A 21324-nucleotide genomic window follows, 5' to 3' on the forward strand; every position below is an offset into this window, starting at 1 on the left:
AAGAAGTGGCTCAGTATGTAAAGACTGGCACTGAGTTTGAAGTTCAATTCCCAGTGTCAGCTCCTTGTGACCTTGGGCAAGTCACTTTATCTCCCTGTGCCTCAGGCACCAAAAACATAGATTGTAAGCTCCACAGGGCAGGGACCTGTGCCTGCAAAATGTCTCTGTAAAGCGCTACATAAAAATAGCAGCGCTATACAAGAACATGCTATTATTATTATTAGGGTGTAAAAGATGTCCTAATAGCCACATGATGGTTCGCAGGAGGTCAAAGAATGTAAAAAGATCTTTTAGTGCCCAGTCACTTTAAAAATAAAAATATAACTAAAAAAATAAAAAAAGAAGATTGTCTCTCTCTGCAAATCCAGGGTACTTACAAATGTGCCAGCTGCAAAGCGAATCAATATGTAAAATCTAGCAAAATCTTCCCAAACCAAGGAGATGCCAACAAAGAATTCAAAGTACGCAGCTTTATAAACTGTAAAACAACTGGTGTGATCTATGTAATTACCTGGTCCTATGGACTTAAATATGTGGGCAAAACCCACAGACAATTTAGAAGGAGAATCCTGGAGCATATAAGCGCTATCCCGAATTCTTTGGACAACCCCAATCTCGAGACATGTAAGGGTAAGACATTATGGGACAAAGCAATATGACCCAACACCGCTCACCTCAATAAGTGCAAATAATAATATACACTATGGACGGTGCATATAGGGAAAGCCTAGAGCATGAATATAAACAAACAGGGTGATAATAAAATCACCCAAAAGAACCCTATTTGCTGCACTCAGTCCAGTATTATGGATTCTAATCACATAATAGTCCAATGAATATGTAGCTAACTGGAAATAGTAACCGCTCCCCTCGCAGTAGGAGGACGGATACCAGTAAAAGCCAAATAGTGGCCAAAAATAAGAACATTTCACCAATAAAATGTTCTTATTTTTGGCCACTATTTCCAGTTAGCTACATATTCATTGGACTATTATGTGATTAGACTCCATAATACTGGACTGAGTACAGCAAATAGGGTTCTTTTGGGTGATTTTATTATCACCCTGTTTGTTTATATTTAAGACATTATGGGAACCTGGAAACGCAAAGCTTTCAAGGTATTGAACATATCCCACACGATAGACGAGGGAGAAATTGGGATCGCAGACTTTTAAAACAAGTATCCAGATGGATCTACAACTTGGACACACAGATTCCCAATGGTATAAATGATGGGTTTGCCTTTACACCATCAATATAAAAATTTATACCACTGCTGCAATGTGTTGATGCGTTCAGCATTCAACACATTGATCCCCCTCTTAATACTCACCGAGGTAGGTTGAGTGGTCTGTGGAGTAGTCCTCTTGGCCCCTTCCGTGTAAACCTGTGAATGAATAACCACAAGTTACTACGTGTATATGAATTTCAAGACATCCTTCATAAAACATTTTTGATCACTCAAATAACTTGGCATCTATAATGATGATATAATCTTCAATTTCCTAAACATGACGGTCATCATGAGCTCTAAGAAACATGTGCATGCACAAAAAAAGAAACATAGTGTCTGTAAATCTCCATGGTGACACTATAAAACTCCCCGTTGTGAGATGGATTACTCCAACCCCGAGAAAGACATGGTGAAACTGGTGTTGGGTGCATTTGATGTCAGAATACGTGTGACATAATCACGGAGGAAGTGGGGAGGGTTGTGCTCAATGCACAAGGCGGTTCGGCGGAACGCCATTCTAGTGCTTGGTTTGTCACGGGAGACCAGGAAATGTACACCTTTATACCGGGATCATTCATTGAGCAAAACCAAGGAGTAAAACAAATTGCGTTTATTCCTTAGAAACAGACATACACACAATGAATTACAATATACAGAAGAGAACACACTTACTGGGAGTCTGGGTTAATAAACTAACCTTTCCTAACTCAGATAGTCCTTAAAACAAAGTCTTTACAAGTCCTTTCAATGACCGGGATGTACCCGCAAAAGTCCTGGAACTCAATTCGGCATGCAGTTCCTGACGCCACTGCTCTTTCCACTCTGGAGGTGCTGAAATCCCTTGACCGGGAGAGAGTACCAAACATCCTGGTTCTCTTTTCGTCTGTAGTTCCTGCCACGACCCCTACGTCTCTTTTCAGAACTTGGCCCCTGAAAAGCGGGACTTAGAACATTTCTTGCCTTGAAATTTCTGAAGCCGGCTCGCGTCTATTTCTCTCAGAGCATCTTTTGTTCAAATCTGCGGCTGCTGTCTTGGCCCTTAGAATTTCTTTAGACTCTCAAGACCTGATTGGCTGCTAGGTTTTTTATAGGATTTCAGACCCATTCAGAAAACGCTATAGCCAATCAGCGTGTGGGAATATTTGTACATGGCTATCACAGATTTGCCGGTATTCTGAAGCCGGGCGGGCACTGATTTCAATTCTGCTATGGGGCAGACGCCAACCTGGCACCTCTGCCACTTAGCATATTGAACCCCCTGTTGTGCCAGGCTCCTCAGAGTCTGGGGATGGGCAAATGGTTGCCGGATAGCCCTTATTCATGTCAGGACGTGGGTACTTGAGTGTAACTCCGGTACTCCGACCGCCCTGCCACCTTGGCATCTCTGAGGCTTTCAAGTCCGGGACCCGACCAGACACAGTGGCACCAATCCTAGTGGCCACCTGGTCTCTCGGAACCATGGACTTGGAAATTCCCCAGTTCATATACAGGGCCTACACATATACACTGTAATACAATACAATGTTAATAAAAATCTTACAAAATTCTTCTAAGTCCCTCATCCCTTAGGATCTACTGAAAAGACGCACACGTTCATTTTCAGAGCTCCTAGACCTTCCTATAAGAAGTTTAAATAAAAGTTGCTTCAAATAATGCTTAGGTTCATTTTCAGGGTTAGCAATAACTTTTCTAGCTATACTTTATTTCTGATAAACCGGTAATACTGACCAGTCCTGTTTTAAAGCAGCTGAAGGAATAGTCACAGATACATGATATACACTGGATACTAGTGCAAGACAACGATCTAATGTGGCACTTTACAGCAACATGTGCGACTGTTACCTTAACTGTAGGCTAGGAACATAAGGCCCGTAATATAGTGGGCACGCTTGCTGCGCCGTGCACGCGCGGCACTTATAGTTGGCTGCGGTTAGCCAGCCATTGTATGCTAGGGCCGTGAGCACGGCAGTGAGTGTGGAACCGGCCGACAGGGGGGAAGATTCAGAAAAGTATGTATTCACGCTGCTACCGTCGCTGTAATGTATGTATGTATGTATGTATGTGTATATATATCAACGTTGCACAATAAAAATAATTTTTATTCATACTGTACAACATGTCTTTTTTTATTTTTTAAATATTATTTAATAAATTATTAATTTACACAATCTGTACACAAACATATACACACACATATATATATATATATATATATATACACACACACACAGTTACCTACTGACACACACACAAACACACAGTACCTTCCAAGACCGACGCTCAAAGCAGCACGGACCCGTACACACAAAAAGGCAAAATTAAACAGATCTGTAACAAAACAGCCAGAAACTATCAACCACTTAACAGGACAACTGTGAACCTGTGGTATAAATTGGCTAACTTGTATAATCAGAGAATACCATTAAGATTCTGATCATTACAATAGAATTGTCTATATGTAAATCAGGGGTTATAGCCCAAACAACGTTCAGACTACAGGCCTATGTACAGGTCTATGGAGACGTTACGCACCAATATAGTAATTAAACTATCACCCTAAGTACACCCTCCCCCTTACGTTGAATTGTTTTAATAAAAATGTGATATTGTTACACTATTAATTTTACATTGGTTGAAATAAAGTAATTTTAATTAATACATCAATCTCAATACTATTAAGGGCATTTACGTAGGCAGCACAAAAAGATCTATCTGTTCCCGTCATCCGTATACAGTATGTATATCTATCTAGATATTAGCTAGCACTGCCCTGGAACTATATTTTCCCCATTTAGTTGAGCAACATTATTCACCCTTGTTTATTCCATATCTAACAATTTAAAGACATATTAATCCCTTCAGCTCTCTGCAGCGTATGGCTGGCTGGAGATGTGCAAACCTGTTTGAGTGAAGGCTTTTTATTGATCTGCAGACTTGTATTTCTATAAATATTCATGACATTCAATAAATGATAAGAATAATAAAATAAAAGAAAGAACAGTGCACAAATCAAAACCCAACAATAGAGAGAGAATAATAATCAATGAAAATCCCGTCAGTGAAATAAAGTGTCATGTGAGTGGAATGTCACAAATCGAAAATAACCTCAACTTTCCCTGCAGCCGAGGCAGTCTCTCTCGCCCAGGGAGGAAATACCCAAAAAGAACAATAACCCACAGCGCAAAGGAAGAGGAAAACAAGAGAAAACATAGGATTCGATTCTGCATTGAGTGCCACGGACGCCGGGGCGGTGAGAGACCATCTTTGTTGCACTGAGAAAAGTACTCGCAATCTGCGTTTTTATATCTACGACTCGGGAGTACACTGTGCGTCCCCAATACTTCTAACCTTTTCATTAACTGAATTACACTGTGCTTGCTGTCTTTACAACTCTGTTCACATACCCGTTCTGCGTTCCTCTGGAGACGCTGGTCTGCATGATAGAGGGGATGTCCAGGAGGCAGGTCATCTGATTCATTTGTTTACTTGCACAATCAAGACTTTTTCCTGTGACTTCCAAACGGTGGGAGTGGGGATTGCTCTATTTTAAGCAAATTACACGATGTTTTCTCTTTTTTCCCGTTTCCTTTGCGCTGTACTGTAGGTTATTCGCCTTTAAAGCCCAATGATGTCCAGGGTATGTCATTAAGGCCCCCAGCCACCCTCCATGACGTACGCTATACATCTGCAGGGAACTGAAGCAAGGAAACAATCTATAGTCTATAGCAACTCCAAAGTTGCAGCAATCTGATTTGTTTTTATTTATTTTTTAACACAAAGCCATAGTCAACCAAAGTCATGTATTACAGAGCTGTACCTATTGCTATGTTAGCATTGGGGAGTCTCACTCTTCCCCTGTTCATCAGTTTCAGTTTGAACCATAAATGCCAACAAAGAAAAACAATAAAAAAATAAAAAGATGCATTTTTCAGTTAAGTATCATATGGTCTCTGTGATAAATGGGGAGAAGAACACACAGACTTTTATTAAATATGCTTAGAAGATATCTTCCACCTGCGGTGAAAGTCTTCAGTCTCCTCTCGTATACATATTTATATTCCAGTTCTAACTCTTCAGCTTCAAACGGACTAAACAGTGGCAATCACCCTTACTGAATGATCAGGTCTTCATATTGATTGGAAATATAAGATAATGCACAGGAATCAGGAAAATGCAACAAAGACATGGATTTAGGTTGGTCCAATTAGTAGTTAGGACCAGAACCCCCCATCTGCACACTGCAACATGCTATATGTGCCTGAAACATCTGCACACTGCAACAACATGCTATATGTGCCTGAAACATCTGCACACTGCAACAACATGCTATATATGCCTGAAACACGTCTGCACACTGCAACATGCTATATGTGCCTGAAACATCTGCACACTGCAACATGCTATATATGCCTGAAACATCTGCACACTGCAACAACATGCTATATGTGCCTGAAACATCTGCACACTGCAACATGCTATATATGCCTGAAACATCTGCACACTGCAACATGCTATATATGCCTGAAACCCATCTGCACACTGCAACATGCTATATAGGCCGGAAACATCTGCACACTGTAACAACATGCTATACATGCCTGAAACCATCTGCACACTGCAACATGCTATATATGCCTGAAGCATCTGCACACTGCAACATGCCTGAAGGTTGGTCCAATTAGTAGTTAGGACCAGAACCCCCATCTGCACACTGCAACATGCATTATGTGCCTGAAACATCTGCACACTGCAACAACATGCTATATGTGCCTGAAACATCTGCACACTGCAACAACATGCTATATATGTCTGAAACACATCTGCACACTGCAACAACATGCTATATATGCCTGAAACACATCTGCACACTGCAACAACATGCTATATATGCCTGAAACACGTCTGCACACTGCAACATGCTATATGTGCCAGAAACACATCTGCACACTGCAACAACATGCTATATGTGCCTGAAACATCTGCACATTGCAACATGCTATATATGCCTGAAACATCTGCACACTGCAACATGCTATATAGGCCGGAAACATCTGCACACTGTAACAACATGCTATATATGCCTGAAACTTCTGCACACTGCAACATGCTATATATGCCTTAAACATCTGCACACTGCAACATTCTATATATGCCTGAAACATCTGCACACTGCAACATGCTATATATGCCTGAAACACATCTGCACACTGCAACATGCTACATATGCCTGAAACATCTGCACACTGCAACATGCTATATATGCCTGAAACACATCTGCACACTGCAGCATGCTATATATGCCTGAAACATCTGCACACTGCAACATGCTATATATGCCTGAAACACATCTGCAGGACACAACATTCCCGTTTTCTGTATTCCTAACTTTGGAGGAAGGATGTGACCTCTCTGGAGGTCTCCTGACCTTCTCCTCCATTGGTCTGGTGATGACAGGTTAACTAAACAGATCTGGAGGTTTGCCGAGCGATTTGCAGGTCTTTTAGCTATCATCCCTCTTATTCACACTGGGGTTATTACAGGGTCAGGGACAGATAATGATAATCTGGGGGGGAGGGGTGAGGAGGACTATACATAGACGCATCATTTGTTAAGGTTGAAAAATGAATTTATACTTGTCAAATCCAAGGTTTTGTTCAATATAACATTGGGTGAAAACTGTACAATGTGTGTCTGTTGTGTTTCACAATTTGCTATCTCCACAGACACATTCAATATATTCAGCTTTACGTTTTATCTGCGGATTTATTTTTCCACTTTTTTAAAAGAAATATCCACTGTATTTTCCATCACTGTTTCCATTTTCTTTCCTCTAATCCCAGTGTCTGACCCCCATGTTCATTTTACAATCCCTGGGTTTAAATCCACTTTATAAGAACATTTTGTTTTCCCTAATCTGACTATCCTGATAGTAAAATATTGATCCTTGGCTTTCTTTACTAAGTATTCACGTCCCACTCTTTCCCACGAGAGAACGATCCTACTTTGAATTATTTTATCTCCAGTAAATTCTTCCAATTCTTTTTAACGAACCTGTGCCCATCCTCTGTTTCTAATCTTATTTTATTATCGGATATAGATAATATCCTATACTTTGTAATTACTGACACTCATTTAGCACCCATGCCAAGTCTGTTGTCTACTCCCACTCATAAATGCTCTTCCTCTGAAGTTTACTACAATTTAGGGAATTACTCAATATAATCCGAAGCATCTTTTCTACAGTACCCCTATTGACTTGAATGGGGGATTTCAGTTGATTGGTTCGGATTAAACTGAATTACCTTCCTAGTCTCAGTAGGTCTTATTATAGAAACCCCAAAACATACATTTTTATCTATATGAAAACTCATCTGCCATTTCTTCCTGATAATAGACGTCCTTCTGCAAAGGAAATATATCTTGATCTAACTTCACCTTCAACACAGTTTAAAGCAGCCGTCCAAGCTGCCCTTTCCCCCCCCCCATCCCACATTTAATATGTCCATCAATACAATCCACATAATGATAAGTAATTAGCTACGTTGTCAATCGATCCGCTCTCCTGTGATTGATCGGCGAAGATTCGGCTTGGGGTTCACTAAATTGCTGTTAGTGCCGCAGAAGATGCAAAGTTCAGTGGGGAAGATCATGTGACCAGGCAGTCACTAGATAAAATTAGTGCACTGCTAGAGAGAGGGCAGGGCTCAAAAAGGGGTGTGCCAGAGCCTGTTTCAGAAGAGGAAGGGGATGTGACTTTTTACTGTATATGGTTGCTATAGAAACAAAAAATGCTTGTTACATTATAATACATTAAAAATGTCATTCAGAGTTCTTTTTAAAACAAACAAAAAAATGTTACAAGTATTTTCTCATAGTACAGAACTGATTTATTTAAAAACGCACATGTAGGATATGGCTTTGTCTGCAGCTTTAATATCAGCAAAGAATGAAACCCTGCGTCATGAATCTTCAAGTAAATGATTCTAAACTGGTGTTCCACTTGAAACACTATCGCCGTCTCCATACAGATGCAGCAAGATTTACTGTCCCCATGACCGCGAGAAGGTGCGAGATTGCAGCCGCGCGATCATTTTGTTCACAGCGGCTCGGCTACGGTCTGCCGGCAGAATTATTTGTGCGGTTATTTATGCAATTGCAATTCAGAACATGTGTCCGGCAGAGGGCGCACTGAATATCTTCAGCTATGATACTTGGTACCGGTCTACGGTGCCGTAAAAGGAGCCGACCAATTGCAAATAAATACCGGGGATTTACACTTGGTTTTGTGCAGCAACAAAAACAGAAAGTATTACTACACCTGTATGTTACAATAATGATTAGTCTCCATAGGGTTAAATAGTTCATCGCAAATACATTTAAAGAATGTCCCGCAAATAATTTTTTGTCACTGGTACACTCAGAAGTGAATCGTTTAAAATCGGTGATAAAAAAAAAGGGGGCATTAGGAAAAAAGGGCATTAGGGCCATATTAGCAGTGCTATGATTTGAAGCTGCAGTCCTTCCGGTACTGCTTCTGTCCGTGGTGAGAATAAATGTAATCAGTAGCTGTGTAATAAAACTAACAACACGATACATTTTGCAGATTAGGAGGCTCTGGGAACAACAATTCCGCTAGCACTACAATATATCAGTTAAAATCATACAAGAGTCTGGATCCCGATACAGCGGAGAGCTGGAAATGTCAAAAGTGAAAGATCTTTTTCTGGCAGTTGGGTTAAAAAAAAAAACCCATAAAATCCCTATTCCCCAATGGAAGTAAAATATTTCATGAATTAGTGAATTCTGCTAAATTGAAACCAGAGCCAGGCTGCTCCCCCCCCCCCCCCCCCCCCACCCCCCTTCTACCACAAGCAGGAAATTCCTCTGTTTAGGCATAAAAAACAATGCACAGGGATTTGTGAAACCCTAAAAAGGACATCAGGTCTGTGAGCAAACTGGCTTCACATTCTCCTGTGTATAACTGTGAGGGAGGGGGGCACAGCTGGAGCATGGAAATGGACATGGACATGAAAAGCGGCAGACTACAGAGAAATGTGAGCAAGTACTTACCGGAAATGGTGGTGGAGTCATGGCAGAGCCTCCCAGCAGAGGTGGGAGAGGGTGATACAGCTCGGAAATGATAAAATGCTCAGGATAGGCATTAGGCTATCCAGATATTAAAGAAAGTCAAAGAGAGGCTGAGATTTTGCAAAAGACAGGAAAGTGGGCACATTAGGTGGGCCAAGTAGTTATTTTCTATGTTAACCACTCTCCTTTATTACTAATAACTGGTGCTATAATTAGGGTTGGCTTGTTGGCGGTGCCATCGGTGCGAAAGCACCTGGCCCCGTGCTCTTCCCCGACCCAACTTCGGTAACCGCAGTTTCAATGTGGTGGTGGTTAAATTACTCACCACAACATTTAAACTGCGGTCACCGGAGTTGGGCCGGGGGGGGAGGGGAGGAGGAGAGCGTTGGCCCTTTCCCCCTGCTGCCACGCAACATCACATGATGTCATCACGTGACGCGATCACGGGCAATCGGCTCCCGCGAGTCATGTGACGTCATTCATCACCTGGTAGCAGGAGAAGACACCGGCTTCGGAGGTGGTAATGGTCCCCGTGCGCACACTGTGCACTGGTCCCCGTCATGCCCCCAGCCCGACCCGGCTATAGATATAGCTCTGACTATCAATAGCAAGTAAAATAACACTGGCTCAGAACTGTTAGGTGTATGCAATGTAAGCTACTGAGAATGATATGTCCTATTTCTACACCCTTGGGATTGTCACATGGTTAACACATAAAAGGGGTATTACAACATACTGTGTAAAGTAAGTCTGCCTCCTCTTTTTTCCTCCTAGTTTAATACGTATTGGGGAAGAGAGAACGATTGTCTTTAGGAAACAAATAAAGGTTCCAAGACCCTCACATGCAAATGCCATAAATGAAACAGTCACTGGTCAGCACCAGGAAGGGTGTCCCTGAAACTAGTGCTGGCAACGCCTCCAGCTACAAGAGGTCTTCAGCTTCGTGGAGCCACCTGTGGGGTAGACTCTTGGCACCACATTGCTGAAGTTGTGGGCTAACAGGATCCATGTTAAAGTGGATAAGAAGCCAAAAGGTGCCGCACATGAGTGTTCATTTGCATGTCATTACCCAGAATCCCTGGCCGCAGTGAAAGCAGTGTATGCTGTGTGATTATGGGGAAAAGGCAGGTTTGGGGACTGGTCTGTGGCATGTGAATGTGCTTATGAGTGTTCTTTATCATAACTGTGATAAGAGACTATAAGGTCTATATTTACTAAGCAGTGCTACTCCATAGCACACCTTTCCACGGCCCATTCAGTGAACGGACTGTCTTCCATCATGGAAGGTGTTTTATGGAGAAACACTGCTTAGTAAACATGGCCCTTTATGACCCATTAATCTGAATAAGACTATAGAGAGTCTTGCGTGGAAGGCGTCTTATGTTGTAGCACTCATGGTCCTCAATGATTTTCTCAAGAGCACAATGGGTGCCTACCTATGACTCAGGAATTAAAGTGGTAAGCATTTGTATGCCCTTTAACCACTATGCCCCACCCTCAGCCTTTTATGGGGAATTCTGTTTTTTAATACAGAAAATCCCATTCTCTTTTATTGGGAATACCCAAGCTCTGTGTACAATTCTGCTATAGAACACACATATTATAGCTATTCAGAAATGTACATTCAGGCCTATTTTATCCCCTTCACTTACACATTTTTTAACGATGACCGAAGTTCGGTGCCTTTGCCAAGTATAAAGAGTTTGTACCTTGATCTGCATTTTTATGTATTCCCCCAAAGGATTTATTTATTACGAGAGAGAAAAATATAGTGTTCTTAATTTCTCTAATATATAGATTTCCTTCATGGCATTTATTAACTTAAGGCATTTTGCTATTCTTGTTATATAAAATCAATTGTTTATACAATCTAATATTATATTTATTCCAAAGTCAGTTATTTATACCATTGTGTATTAATTCAGTTGTATTCTTTTTTGTTGTTGCTTGTAACCATTTTTTTTCAATACCATTTAAGTAACAACAAAACATGTTTTTAAAAGAACAATATTTGACTTCTTATCGAGATTCTGGCTGCCAAGTTCAGTTCCCATTTACAGTAACTAAATGCTGACACACAGGTATAAAAAAAGGACAATCAGCAGAGAGATATACTTTCTCCCTGGCAATTATACCCTACATGGTGTGTTCCAAAATCAGCTAAACAGCTGTTTGTTTGCTACTGTACATGTGACCTGGGAGGTCAAGAAAGCAATGCAGAAGAAAATTAAAAGGGAGATGGGCTATCTTTGGACACAGTGTGGATAAGGATTATCTGTAGCTACTGTTCCCATGTTACTATGCTGAACCAGCATCAGGATTCTGATGGCCAGAGGACATGCCAGGGTCGCTACGAAGGAAGTGAAGCCGTTTGTTCTGTGAAAAGTAGCTTATTATAAGATCGAAGCGACATTAACCAAACTAGCATCTGGTTTCTCAGCATTCTACGCAGAAACCACTTGGCGCAGCAAAGAAAAAAAATGGGCATTTATCCCCAAGGGGGTGGCTCAGTAAATAAAAAGCAATGTGATACTACTAAGGATTACATAGTACTACAATTTGTTATTTTTTTTAAAAGTCTAAAGTTACATTTTTAATCATTTTCCTGCTGGGATACTTCTCTGGCAAAGAAAGTCAATGGGAAGGGGATACATTTGAAAGAGTCTGTCTCTCTGTCTGTTATCCAAGCCTTTGGTAAAAATAGTCACTTATGAGCACTGTCACATGTCTCAGTCAGGTCTGCAACCCTGCCTTTCCCCATTATCTCTTAGCATGCAATGCAGCCAGGGATTCTGGGAAATGACATGCAAATGAGCACATAGTATCACTTTTTTGCTTCTTATCCATTTTATCATGGATCCCTATAAGCTAATGTCTGCTGCATTACACGGCTTTTCAGCACAGTCTGGGTTAAAGAAGTGCAGAGTGTAAGGAATCGGGGGCCACGTCCCTTGTGGCGTGACCCCTCCTTACCCACTACCAGTACTGCAGCAGCTGCTGCCCCTGCCCCCCGTCGCTACCCATGCTGCCGCCCAGTGCATACCTTGAACTCTGGATCTGGCACTGGTGTTACAGACTCTCAGCTGTGCTCTGCTATTTCATGGTCTCTCAGCCACTCACGAGCAGCTCCTCGACACGCCTCCGCCATGCCCCTCGTCCGGCTTGTCTGACTTGCCTCCCTGGCTCCCGACTTCGGCTTACCCATCACGATTCTTACCTGTCAGACCCTTGGACACGGAAACGGATTTAACTACGGAACTCTCTAAACTCCTGAACTCGGCAAGTACAACGACTATTCTAAATCTTAACCCAGGCCTGGCCACGCTACAACCACATCCCGGACCCGCTCCCTCTGCTGTCGGTGTGTATATTCAACATCCCACCTCAGTACAGGGGACTGGCCTGGTCTGCGGGCTGCACAGCGTGACATTATGCAGAGCCCAACAGAAACAGACCTGACTGAGGTGGGCCAAATAATCAGGGGACTTGCGCTTTGCATTGATACTTTGGGAACTCAGATCACAAGCCTGATACAACAGCTTTCCCAGCTTTCACTACAGCCTATTCCGGCCCCAGCCGCGCAGGGTAGCGACCGGCCATCAGAACTCAGGATTCCTACGCCTAAAGCATATGCGGATGACCCTCTTGCCTGTCGTGGGTTTTTGAACCAATGTGAAATAAAGTTTGAGATTTCTCCCAGCCTGTTCCCCACCGGACGCACCAAGGTAGCCTATGTTTACTCTTTTTTAACAGGGGACGCCTTGGCATGGGCCTCTCCCATCTGGGAGTTGCGTGCGGAAATCACCCAGGATTACTAGCTCTTCCGCCAAGAATTCCAGCAGGTATTAGATATTCCCGCCCGCAGAGATACTGCCGCTGCTTCTCTTGTTCAATTGTCTCAAGGTCGTAGGTCCGTAGCCAAATACGCATTGGAATTCCGGACTGTCGTGGTGGAGACGCATTGGAACCAAGAAGCCCTTATTGCTGTGTTTTGGCAAGGTTTGTCCGACTCTGTAAAGGATGAACTTGCAGTCCAGCCCAGGCCCCAGGGATTGGAGGAATTGATCGCACAATGCATACGAGTGGATCAGCGCCTTCAACAGCGCCGTCATGAACGCCAGCATCCCAGAATTTTATCTTCTGAACCTATTCTTCCCAGGTCCTTCCCAGCTATTCGCCCTGTTCTAGACGCTGTGGAACCCATGCAGATTGCCAGTGAAGAGTTCCGTAATACCGACAGGACTGCTGATAGAACCCCTGACCGGACTGCTGAAAGGGCTCGTCGCCGGAATGAGGGCCTTTGCAACTACTGTGGATCTCCTGAGCATACGGTACGTTTTTGTCCTTTAAGGCCCAAAGAACAAACACGACCAATGGGGCAAGAGGGACTCATTTTGGGGTCAATATCTTCTCACCCTATCTCTGAAGAGGAACTCCCTAAGAGAATTATGCTTCCAGTCTTGCTTGAAGGTCCGAATTTTCTCGTAACCACCGCCGCTTTTCTTGATTCAGGATCCGGTGGTAACTTTGTGGATCAAGATTTTGCTACGAATAAGATCCCGCTAATCGCTAAGAAATCGCCGATTGGCCTCGAGGCTATTGATGGTCGTCCTTTGCAACCTGCCTTCATCACGTTAGAGACTCTTCCTCTCGGTACTCATACCGAAATCATATCCTTTGACGTGATGCACTCTCCTGCCGTTCCAGTTATCCTAGGATTACCCTGGCTACAGCAGCACAACCCACGCATTGATTGGAGGGATGGCAAGACAATTCAGTGGGAGCCAGAGTCAGATGCCTCACCATTGCCGGTCATTTCTCCTACCACAGTCCTCGCGGGAGTGGAAACGCCCCCGGCTAATGATTCTGCTCTTCCTGGAGCATATGCGGATTTCATTGTTGTGTTTAGCAAGACACAATCGGAGGTTCTACTTCCTCACAGACCTTATGATTGCCCCATTGATCTGGTTCCCGGCGCTGTTCTTCCGAAATGTAAGTCCTACCCCTTGTCTCTCCCTGAAACTGAAGCCATGGCAGCATACATCAAAGAAAACCTTGAAAAATGATTAATTCGTAATTCTTCGTCCCCCGCTGGTGCCGGTTTCTTTTTTGTCAAAAAGAAAGATGGATCCCTGAGACCATGCATTGATTACCGAGGGCTCAATCTCATCACAGTCAAGAATCGATACTCCCTTCCGCTGATCTCCAAACTTTTTGATAGGCTTCAAGGGGAAAAAAAATTTCCACGCTAGACCTCCGAGGAGCTTACAATCTTGTTCGCATCCGAGAAGACGATGAATGAAAGACTGCCTTCAATACCAGAAGCGGCCACTACGAGTATCTTGTAATGCCCTTTGGCTTATGCAATGCTCCTGCTGTTTTTCAGGATTTTATGAATGATGTCTTCCGTGATGTTCTCAACTCTTTCGTAATCGTCTATCTGGACGATATCCTAATTTTTTCTAAAAATCTTCAAGATCATGTCCAGCATACCAGGCTCGTTCTCGCTCGCCTTCGTGTCAATAATCTCTACGCTAAGCTCGAGAAATGTCTTTTTCATCAAACCTCTACTGCCTTCTTAAGCTATATAATTTCAGATAAAGGATTTTCAATGGACCCTGAAAAACTTAAGGCTGTTTTGGATTGGCCTCTGCCCAACTCTCTCAAAGCCATCCAGCGTTTTTGGGCTTCTCCAATTACTATAGAAAATTCATCCGAAAATGTTCTACCCCTGTGGCTCCCATTACGGCCCTTACCAAGAACGGAGCTGATCCGTCTGTATGGCCTCCGCAGGCCATCTCGTCCTTCGAAACCCTGAAACAAGCTTTCGTCTCGGCACCCATTCTGCGACATCCCGATGTTAGTCTTCCTTTTACTTTAGAAGTTGATGCGTCTGATTGTGGTGCAGGCACCATCCTGTCCCAGAGATTCTTCCCTCAAGATAAGCTTCATCCATGCGGTTTTTTTTCAAAGAAGTTTTCGCCCGCTGAAAAGAACTATGATGTTGGCAATAGAGAGCTCTTGGCTATCAAGATGGCCTTACAGGAATGGCGACATCTCCTGGAAGGTTCCCGCGAACCTAATTTCTATATTGACTGATCATAAAAATCTTCTTTATATCGAAAATGCACGTCATCTGGGGTCTCGTCAAGCCCGTTGGGCACTATTTTTCTCAAGATTTAATTATACTCTGTCTTATATTCCCAGTTCTAAGAACACAAAAGCTGATGCCTTGTCCCGACAATTTTCTCCTGAGGAAAGATCCGAAGAAACCCCTGAAACTATCGTACCCTCCAAGTTTATAATTTCCGCAAACTCATTTGACATTCTCGAAAAGATCGTTGAAGCTCAAACACAAATTTCGTGTGGTCTAGAAGTACCGGAAGGAACTCTTTATGCCTGTAGAGGGAGAGGGTGATTGGCCCGGTATTAAAGGGGTTGCACCCCATATGGCCACCCCCTGACCTCACCAGGGAGGCAAGGGGTTAACTTGACTGCGGTCCAAGAATGTGGTTTTAACCTTGCTATTACATGAATATGTGTGTTCCCCTGTTCCAATGTATTATCATCATGTAAGTGTCTGCACCACACAAACACTGGGATCCATCCGGGAGGGCAAGGGTTAATAGTTGAATAGTGATTATAGCCCTTTGTTTAATTTTCACGCCTTTTTAGGCACCATTTTGCAGAGTCCCATAGGCCACCATTGGAGCTCCATTCATTTCAATGGCGGATCTAGCTGTTTTGGACCTGTTTCCCTCGAAGACCAGCAGGTGGCATCCGAGAGGAGGAGCGGCGGTTTCCCATTGTAAGTCAATGATCCCATTGACTTCAATGGAGATTCCTCGACGGCGCTCTCCAGGAACGAGTTGGCAGCCGTCCAAACCGCAAAACCGCAAAGCGGATACATTATCTGAAAAAGAGCTTTCATCACTGTTAGTTCAACGACAAGTGGCGTGGGAATCTTAGGTTCTAGGGCACCCAGAAATAAAATTATTTTTGCCCCTAGCTCCTAGGCCTCCCCTCACTTGACCACCCCCGGGTCCAAGAATCCAGGACCGCCAGAAAGGGTCGTGCTGGCTGAGCGGGTCACGCCATAGGTTTCAATGGCGGCGGCAGAAGCAGCACGAGAAAACGGCTAAGTCCGAAATAAGGCAAACCATAAGCCCATATCTCCGGTTCTGGAGGGTTCAGAGGGCCGGGAGTTGGGGTGCCTGCAGTCACGGTTCCGGCATGACCGCAGATCCATTCCCGACCAACCTGACAGAGTATGGACCACCATAAAGGTTCGTGAGTTTTTCCCATAGACTTCAATGGCGGCCGTCTCCCTATTGACCGGCTATGGCGGAGAAGTCCCATAGAATGCAACGGCGGCGAATCCCTGTTGTAAGTCTATGGCAGCCGACTCCCATAGACGCCAATGGCGGAGATTCCCCGTTGAAAGCCTATGGTGGCGGAGCCCGTTGTTTTCAATGGGGATTTAGTGAAAAGCTGAGATTTCTTTTTCAGCTGAGAATTTTATAATAAACTATGAAACGGTTTATGTGGTATTTGCATATCTCCAGTTCTGAAAGTCGCAGCGGGCTGAACCTTGGACCCTATAGTGTCCCACTTCCGGCATTAAGGTCTGGGGAGTTTGGACCCGCTGGACCTAACAGAACCGGTTATTTTAATATGTGTGTATATTCAGAACCCTAGTGTATTTCAAAGCGGGGACAAAAGGCAGCGAAGATTCCTGCACACTAAGGAATGCAAATGGTCAGGGGGGCGACCCAAAGTCTAGGAACCTGGCCCTGATCAAAAGACTCAACCATTCCAACTGTTTACATGAGGGCGGAGAAGCGTGAAGCTGGAGTGGTTTGTGGGTGTTATAACTCACACTTACAAACAAAGAGTATCCTGCCAGATATCCCATCTGATAGACTGCCCGGTGCCCCTGATTTAGATGTGGGGCTATAGAAATGAGACCCTCAGAGTCCCAGTACGTATGGGCCAACTAGCTGGGGGGCATGGGTTAAACTGTGTTCCCACGGTAGAGATTGGCTACAGGTAATTGTTCTCCAATAGCCTGTACTCAATGTTAAGAATAGGGTTACAAAGATATATAAACTGTGTCAACCCTACAGTCTTTGACTTCTGATTACATCTTGATTGATACCTGATTGCTGGAGAATTGCTATCTGATACTTCTTCATTCCAAACCCTAAGTAAGTGTTACCTTCTTGTCTGTTAATTGTACTATATTGCTGTGTTCACCTATCTAAGGAATAAATAAACTTTATTATATCTAAGCGTCGTTCAGTTCAACCCAGTTATTTGGTGTATATTATATCTTGTCATAAGTTACCGTGACAAGGCCGCACCCAGGTTTCATCAAAAGATACTAGAATGGGGCCACTCTGTCCGTTCAGCCGGCCATCCCGGCTTCAAAAGAACTTTGGATCTTATCAAGCGTACTTTTTGGTGGCCTAATATGGCAAAGATGGTTCGTGAATTTACTAGTGCTTGTCCAGTATGCGCCCAAAACAAGACTCTTCATCAAAGACCCTCAGGCTTGCTCATGCCCTTGCCAGTACCTGAATGTCCATGGTCACATATTTCAATGGATTTCATTGTGGATCTACCCCCTTCCAGAGGGATGAATACCATTTTGGTCATCGTTGACCGTTTTTCAAAACAGGACCACTTTGTTCCACTCGAAGGACTTCCCTCCTCGCCCACCCTAGCTGATATCTTCACCAAGGTGTTTCGCATCCATGGGATACCTACATCCATAGTCTCGGACCGAGGCACGCAATTTATATCGAAATTTTGGCGGGCTTTCTCCAAGAGGCTTGGCATGGCGCTATCCTTCTAGTCAGGCTATCACCCCCAGACTAATGGGCAAACTGAAAGACTAAATCAGACGCTGGAACAATACCTACGGTGTTTTATTTCCGATTCCCAGGATAATTGGGTTGACCTGCTACCTTGGGCAGAATTTGCAACCAATTCACTTCATAATGAATCCACGCACGAAACCCCGTTCGTGAATTATGGTTTCCACCCAAGTCGACTGCCAATCTCAAACATTCCGATAGGAGTGCCGGCGGCTGATGAACGGGTAACTACTCTTCAGGAGTCATGGATCAAGATTCAGTCCGCGCTTCTTAGCGCCACTCAGAAATTCAAGTCTCAGGCAGACCCCCGTCGTCAACAGGCCCCTAATTACAAGCCAGGGGACCGAGTTTGGCTTTCGTCCAAGAACATCAAGTTGAAGTCTCCGACCCCGAAATTGGCACCCCGATTCTTAGGGCCTTTTCTGATCCAGGAACAAATCAATCCTGTGGCATTTCATCTGCAACTTCCGTCTTCCATGAGGATTCCAAACGTATTCCACGTTTCCTTGCTCAAGCCATTCGTCCAGAGCAAACAGTTCCCTGCTAAGACCCATAAATCCAAACCAGTCACGGTCCAAGGACACCCTGAATTCAATATCCAGACAATCATGGATTCTCGTGTATCCAGAGGAAAGATACAATTCCTTGTTCACTGGAAGGATTATGGCCCAGAGGAACGCACTTGGGTACCTAAGGAGGACATCCATGCTCCAGTTCTCTTGGACCGCTTCCACAAAAAATTTCCACAGAAGCCGTGGATGGATCGTCCTGAGGTCGATCCTGAAGGGGGGGGTACTGTAAGGAATCGGGGGCCACGTCCCTTGCGGCGTGACCCCTCCTTACCCACTACCAGTACTGCAGCAGCTGCTGCCCCTGCCCCCCGTCGCTACCCATGCCGCCGCCCAGTGCATACCTTGAACTCTGGATCTGGCACTGGCGTTACAGACTCTCAGCTGTGCTCTGCTATTTCCTGTTCTCTCAGCCACTCACGAGCAGCTCCTCGACACGCCTCCGCCAAGCCCCTCGTCCGGATTGGTCACTGTCGCTTTAAATATCCTGTTTTGCCTTCACTTCCTTGCTCTGCATAGCTCCTTGCTTCCTGTGTAGCCTGGAAACTGTGTCGTGCTCCTGTTTGTCTTTACTCCTACAGATTTGAACCGGCTTTTCTGACTTACCTCCCTGGCTCCCGACTTCAGCTTACCCATCACGATTCTTACCTCTCAGACCCTTGGACACGGAAACGGATTTAACTACGGAACTCTCTATACTCCTGAACTCGGCAAGTACAACGACTATTCTGAATCTTAACCCAGGCCTGGCCACGCTACAACCACATCCCGGACCCGCTCCCTCTGCCATCGGTGTGTATATTCAACATCCCACCTCAGTACAGAGGACCTGGTCTGCGGGCTGCACAGCATGACACAGAGACAGTAAACCTACTCACAGACAGCTTTTTCTACCTTCTGGGTCTTTTCAGTGTGGGGATGGTTATACTGGCTTTGCAATGTGAAGTTGGAATAAGTTTCAACCACATGTAGCCCCCTTTCCCCTGTGTCAGGGCAACTACATGTGCTCGTAATACCTGCACGGCAAACAGGAGGCCCGATCCTCCATTATGGGGGCCTGGGGTGTGTATATCACTATCTACTAACAGCACCTCCACCTGGGAAGGATCCTCACACAGTAGGATAGCCCCTCCTAAGACAATACGCCCAGTAATACACACACAAAGTATGGGTAACAGTATTTACTGGAAGGTACTAAACAATAACCATGAACACACACACACACACACACACAATATACATATACAGTATAGCTTATACCGACCCACGGTGTATTCCCACAGTACTTGGGTGCAGGGGCGCCAGTGTCCCAGTGTCCAGGCCACGAAGGCCTATCCCGCCCCAAATGTGAGAGAGCGCTGCCCCACGATGTGTTGGTGCACTTGTGGAAAATACCTGCCCGAAGCTCCAGCCCCGGGGGTCGTTGAGTAAGGCCAAGTAAACGGTCAGTCTGTTCCACTGAAGATCCGCCTCCGCATGGGGTGGCCTCCAGTCGGAGCGTTCCACCTTTAAATAGTCTCTAAGATGATGACCTGGTCTGGTCCCAGATGCAGACCACGCACACCGCGTAGGTCCGACACAAGGGTACTAGCACTAACAGGCTAAGGGGAACGTCCCTATCTGAGGGGCCTTCCCTATAGCAGCACAAGCTAGAGATGGTCGGAGCCTAGCTGGGACCTGAAGGGGAATACTCTGGCCTAGACAGCGGAGCACTTCTCCCTGGACCTTACTTATCCCATTGCTGTTCTGCTTCCGACTAACGTGGTCACCTGTAGCCCTATTGGCTCCTGCCGTGCCTGTGGTATGCAGCCCCTGAGGCTGCTGGGACTTGTAATTCCCCTGCGGAGCTTAAGGTGTCATGGCTGCCGCTTGCGCAATACTGAGCATGGTGTACCAAAATAGCCGCCGCAACTCCAGCACCTCTCTGCGCATGCGCAAACTGGTACTGCGCATGCACGGCACAAAGCAATATGGCGGTGCCCTCGCCGGAACACCGGCGACCCACTCGCCCACTCCCCGCAACAGAGGTAAGAGGGTGCGCGGAGGAACCGGGCGACCAGAGGGGACCTGGTTACACACACATTATGTACGTTATGGTGGGTAAAAAAAGTGACCAAAACCATCCACCATACAGTGTACAACAAATAAAAATATTACTTGTGAGCACATTCACGTTTCTGACAGATTTGCAGCACTGCTCAACACCATTATCTTTGGGAACCTTTTGTAAATAAAGTCCAAAGAACTATGCATTATTTCACAATGTTCAAAAACTCTTACAATCAGACACAGTTCCACTACTTTAAGTGCACAAACTATTTGAGGTCTGACTGCACATGGGTGTGTGTGTCTGACTTTATTGCATCTTTATTTTGTCTGTTTTCAGGGGAGACAGTGTGTAATTGCTGTGAGGTGGAAGCCAATGTTACATGTAGAATACAGAGACATGCTGCAGCTGGTGGAGGGTCAGTATTACTGCCAGCCCCTCTGCATCCTGTTCCAGCCCTCTCTATTAATAGTGTTCTCTGCGGCACTCCCTTCAGGCCCCGCAACA

General features: G+C 44.6%; 1 protein-coding gene across 3 annotated transcripts in view; it reads right to left on the reverse strand.

The window, feature by feature from the left end:
- The window catches only part of LOC142497647 (tetraspanin-4-like), a 65174-nt gene that overhangs the window by 20184 nt on the left and 23666 nt on the right, over window positions 1-21324 (reverse strand). For 2 of the 3 annotated variants that reach the window (XM_075605719.1, XM_075605718.1), the window contains exon 2: window positions 1334-1387. Coding sequence is in view for 1 of the 3 variants with exons in the window: in XM_075605718.1 (XP_075461833.1) it covers window positions 1334-1387 (54 nt within the window). In the remaining 2 variants the exon portion in view is untranslated. Of the gene's footprint in view, window positions 1-1333; window positions 1388-4638; window positions 4677-21324 lie in introns of those variants that run through there. The other variant, XM_075605720.1, reaches the window with a different exon arrangement.

This window comes from Ascaphus truei, chromosome 6 (assembly GCF_040206685.1).
Source record: "Ascaphus truei isolate aAscTru1 chromosome 6, aAscTru1.hap1, whole genome shotgun sequence".
Taxonomy (NCBI): Eukaryota; Metazoa; Chordata; class Amphibia; order Anura; family Ascaphidae; genus Ascaphus; species Ascaphus truei.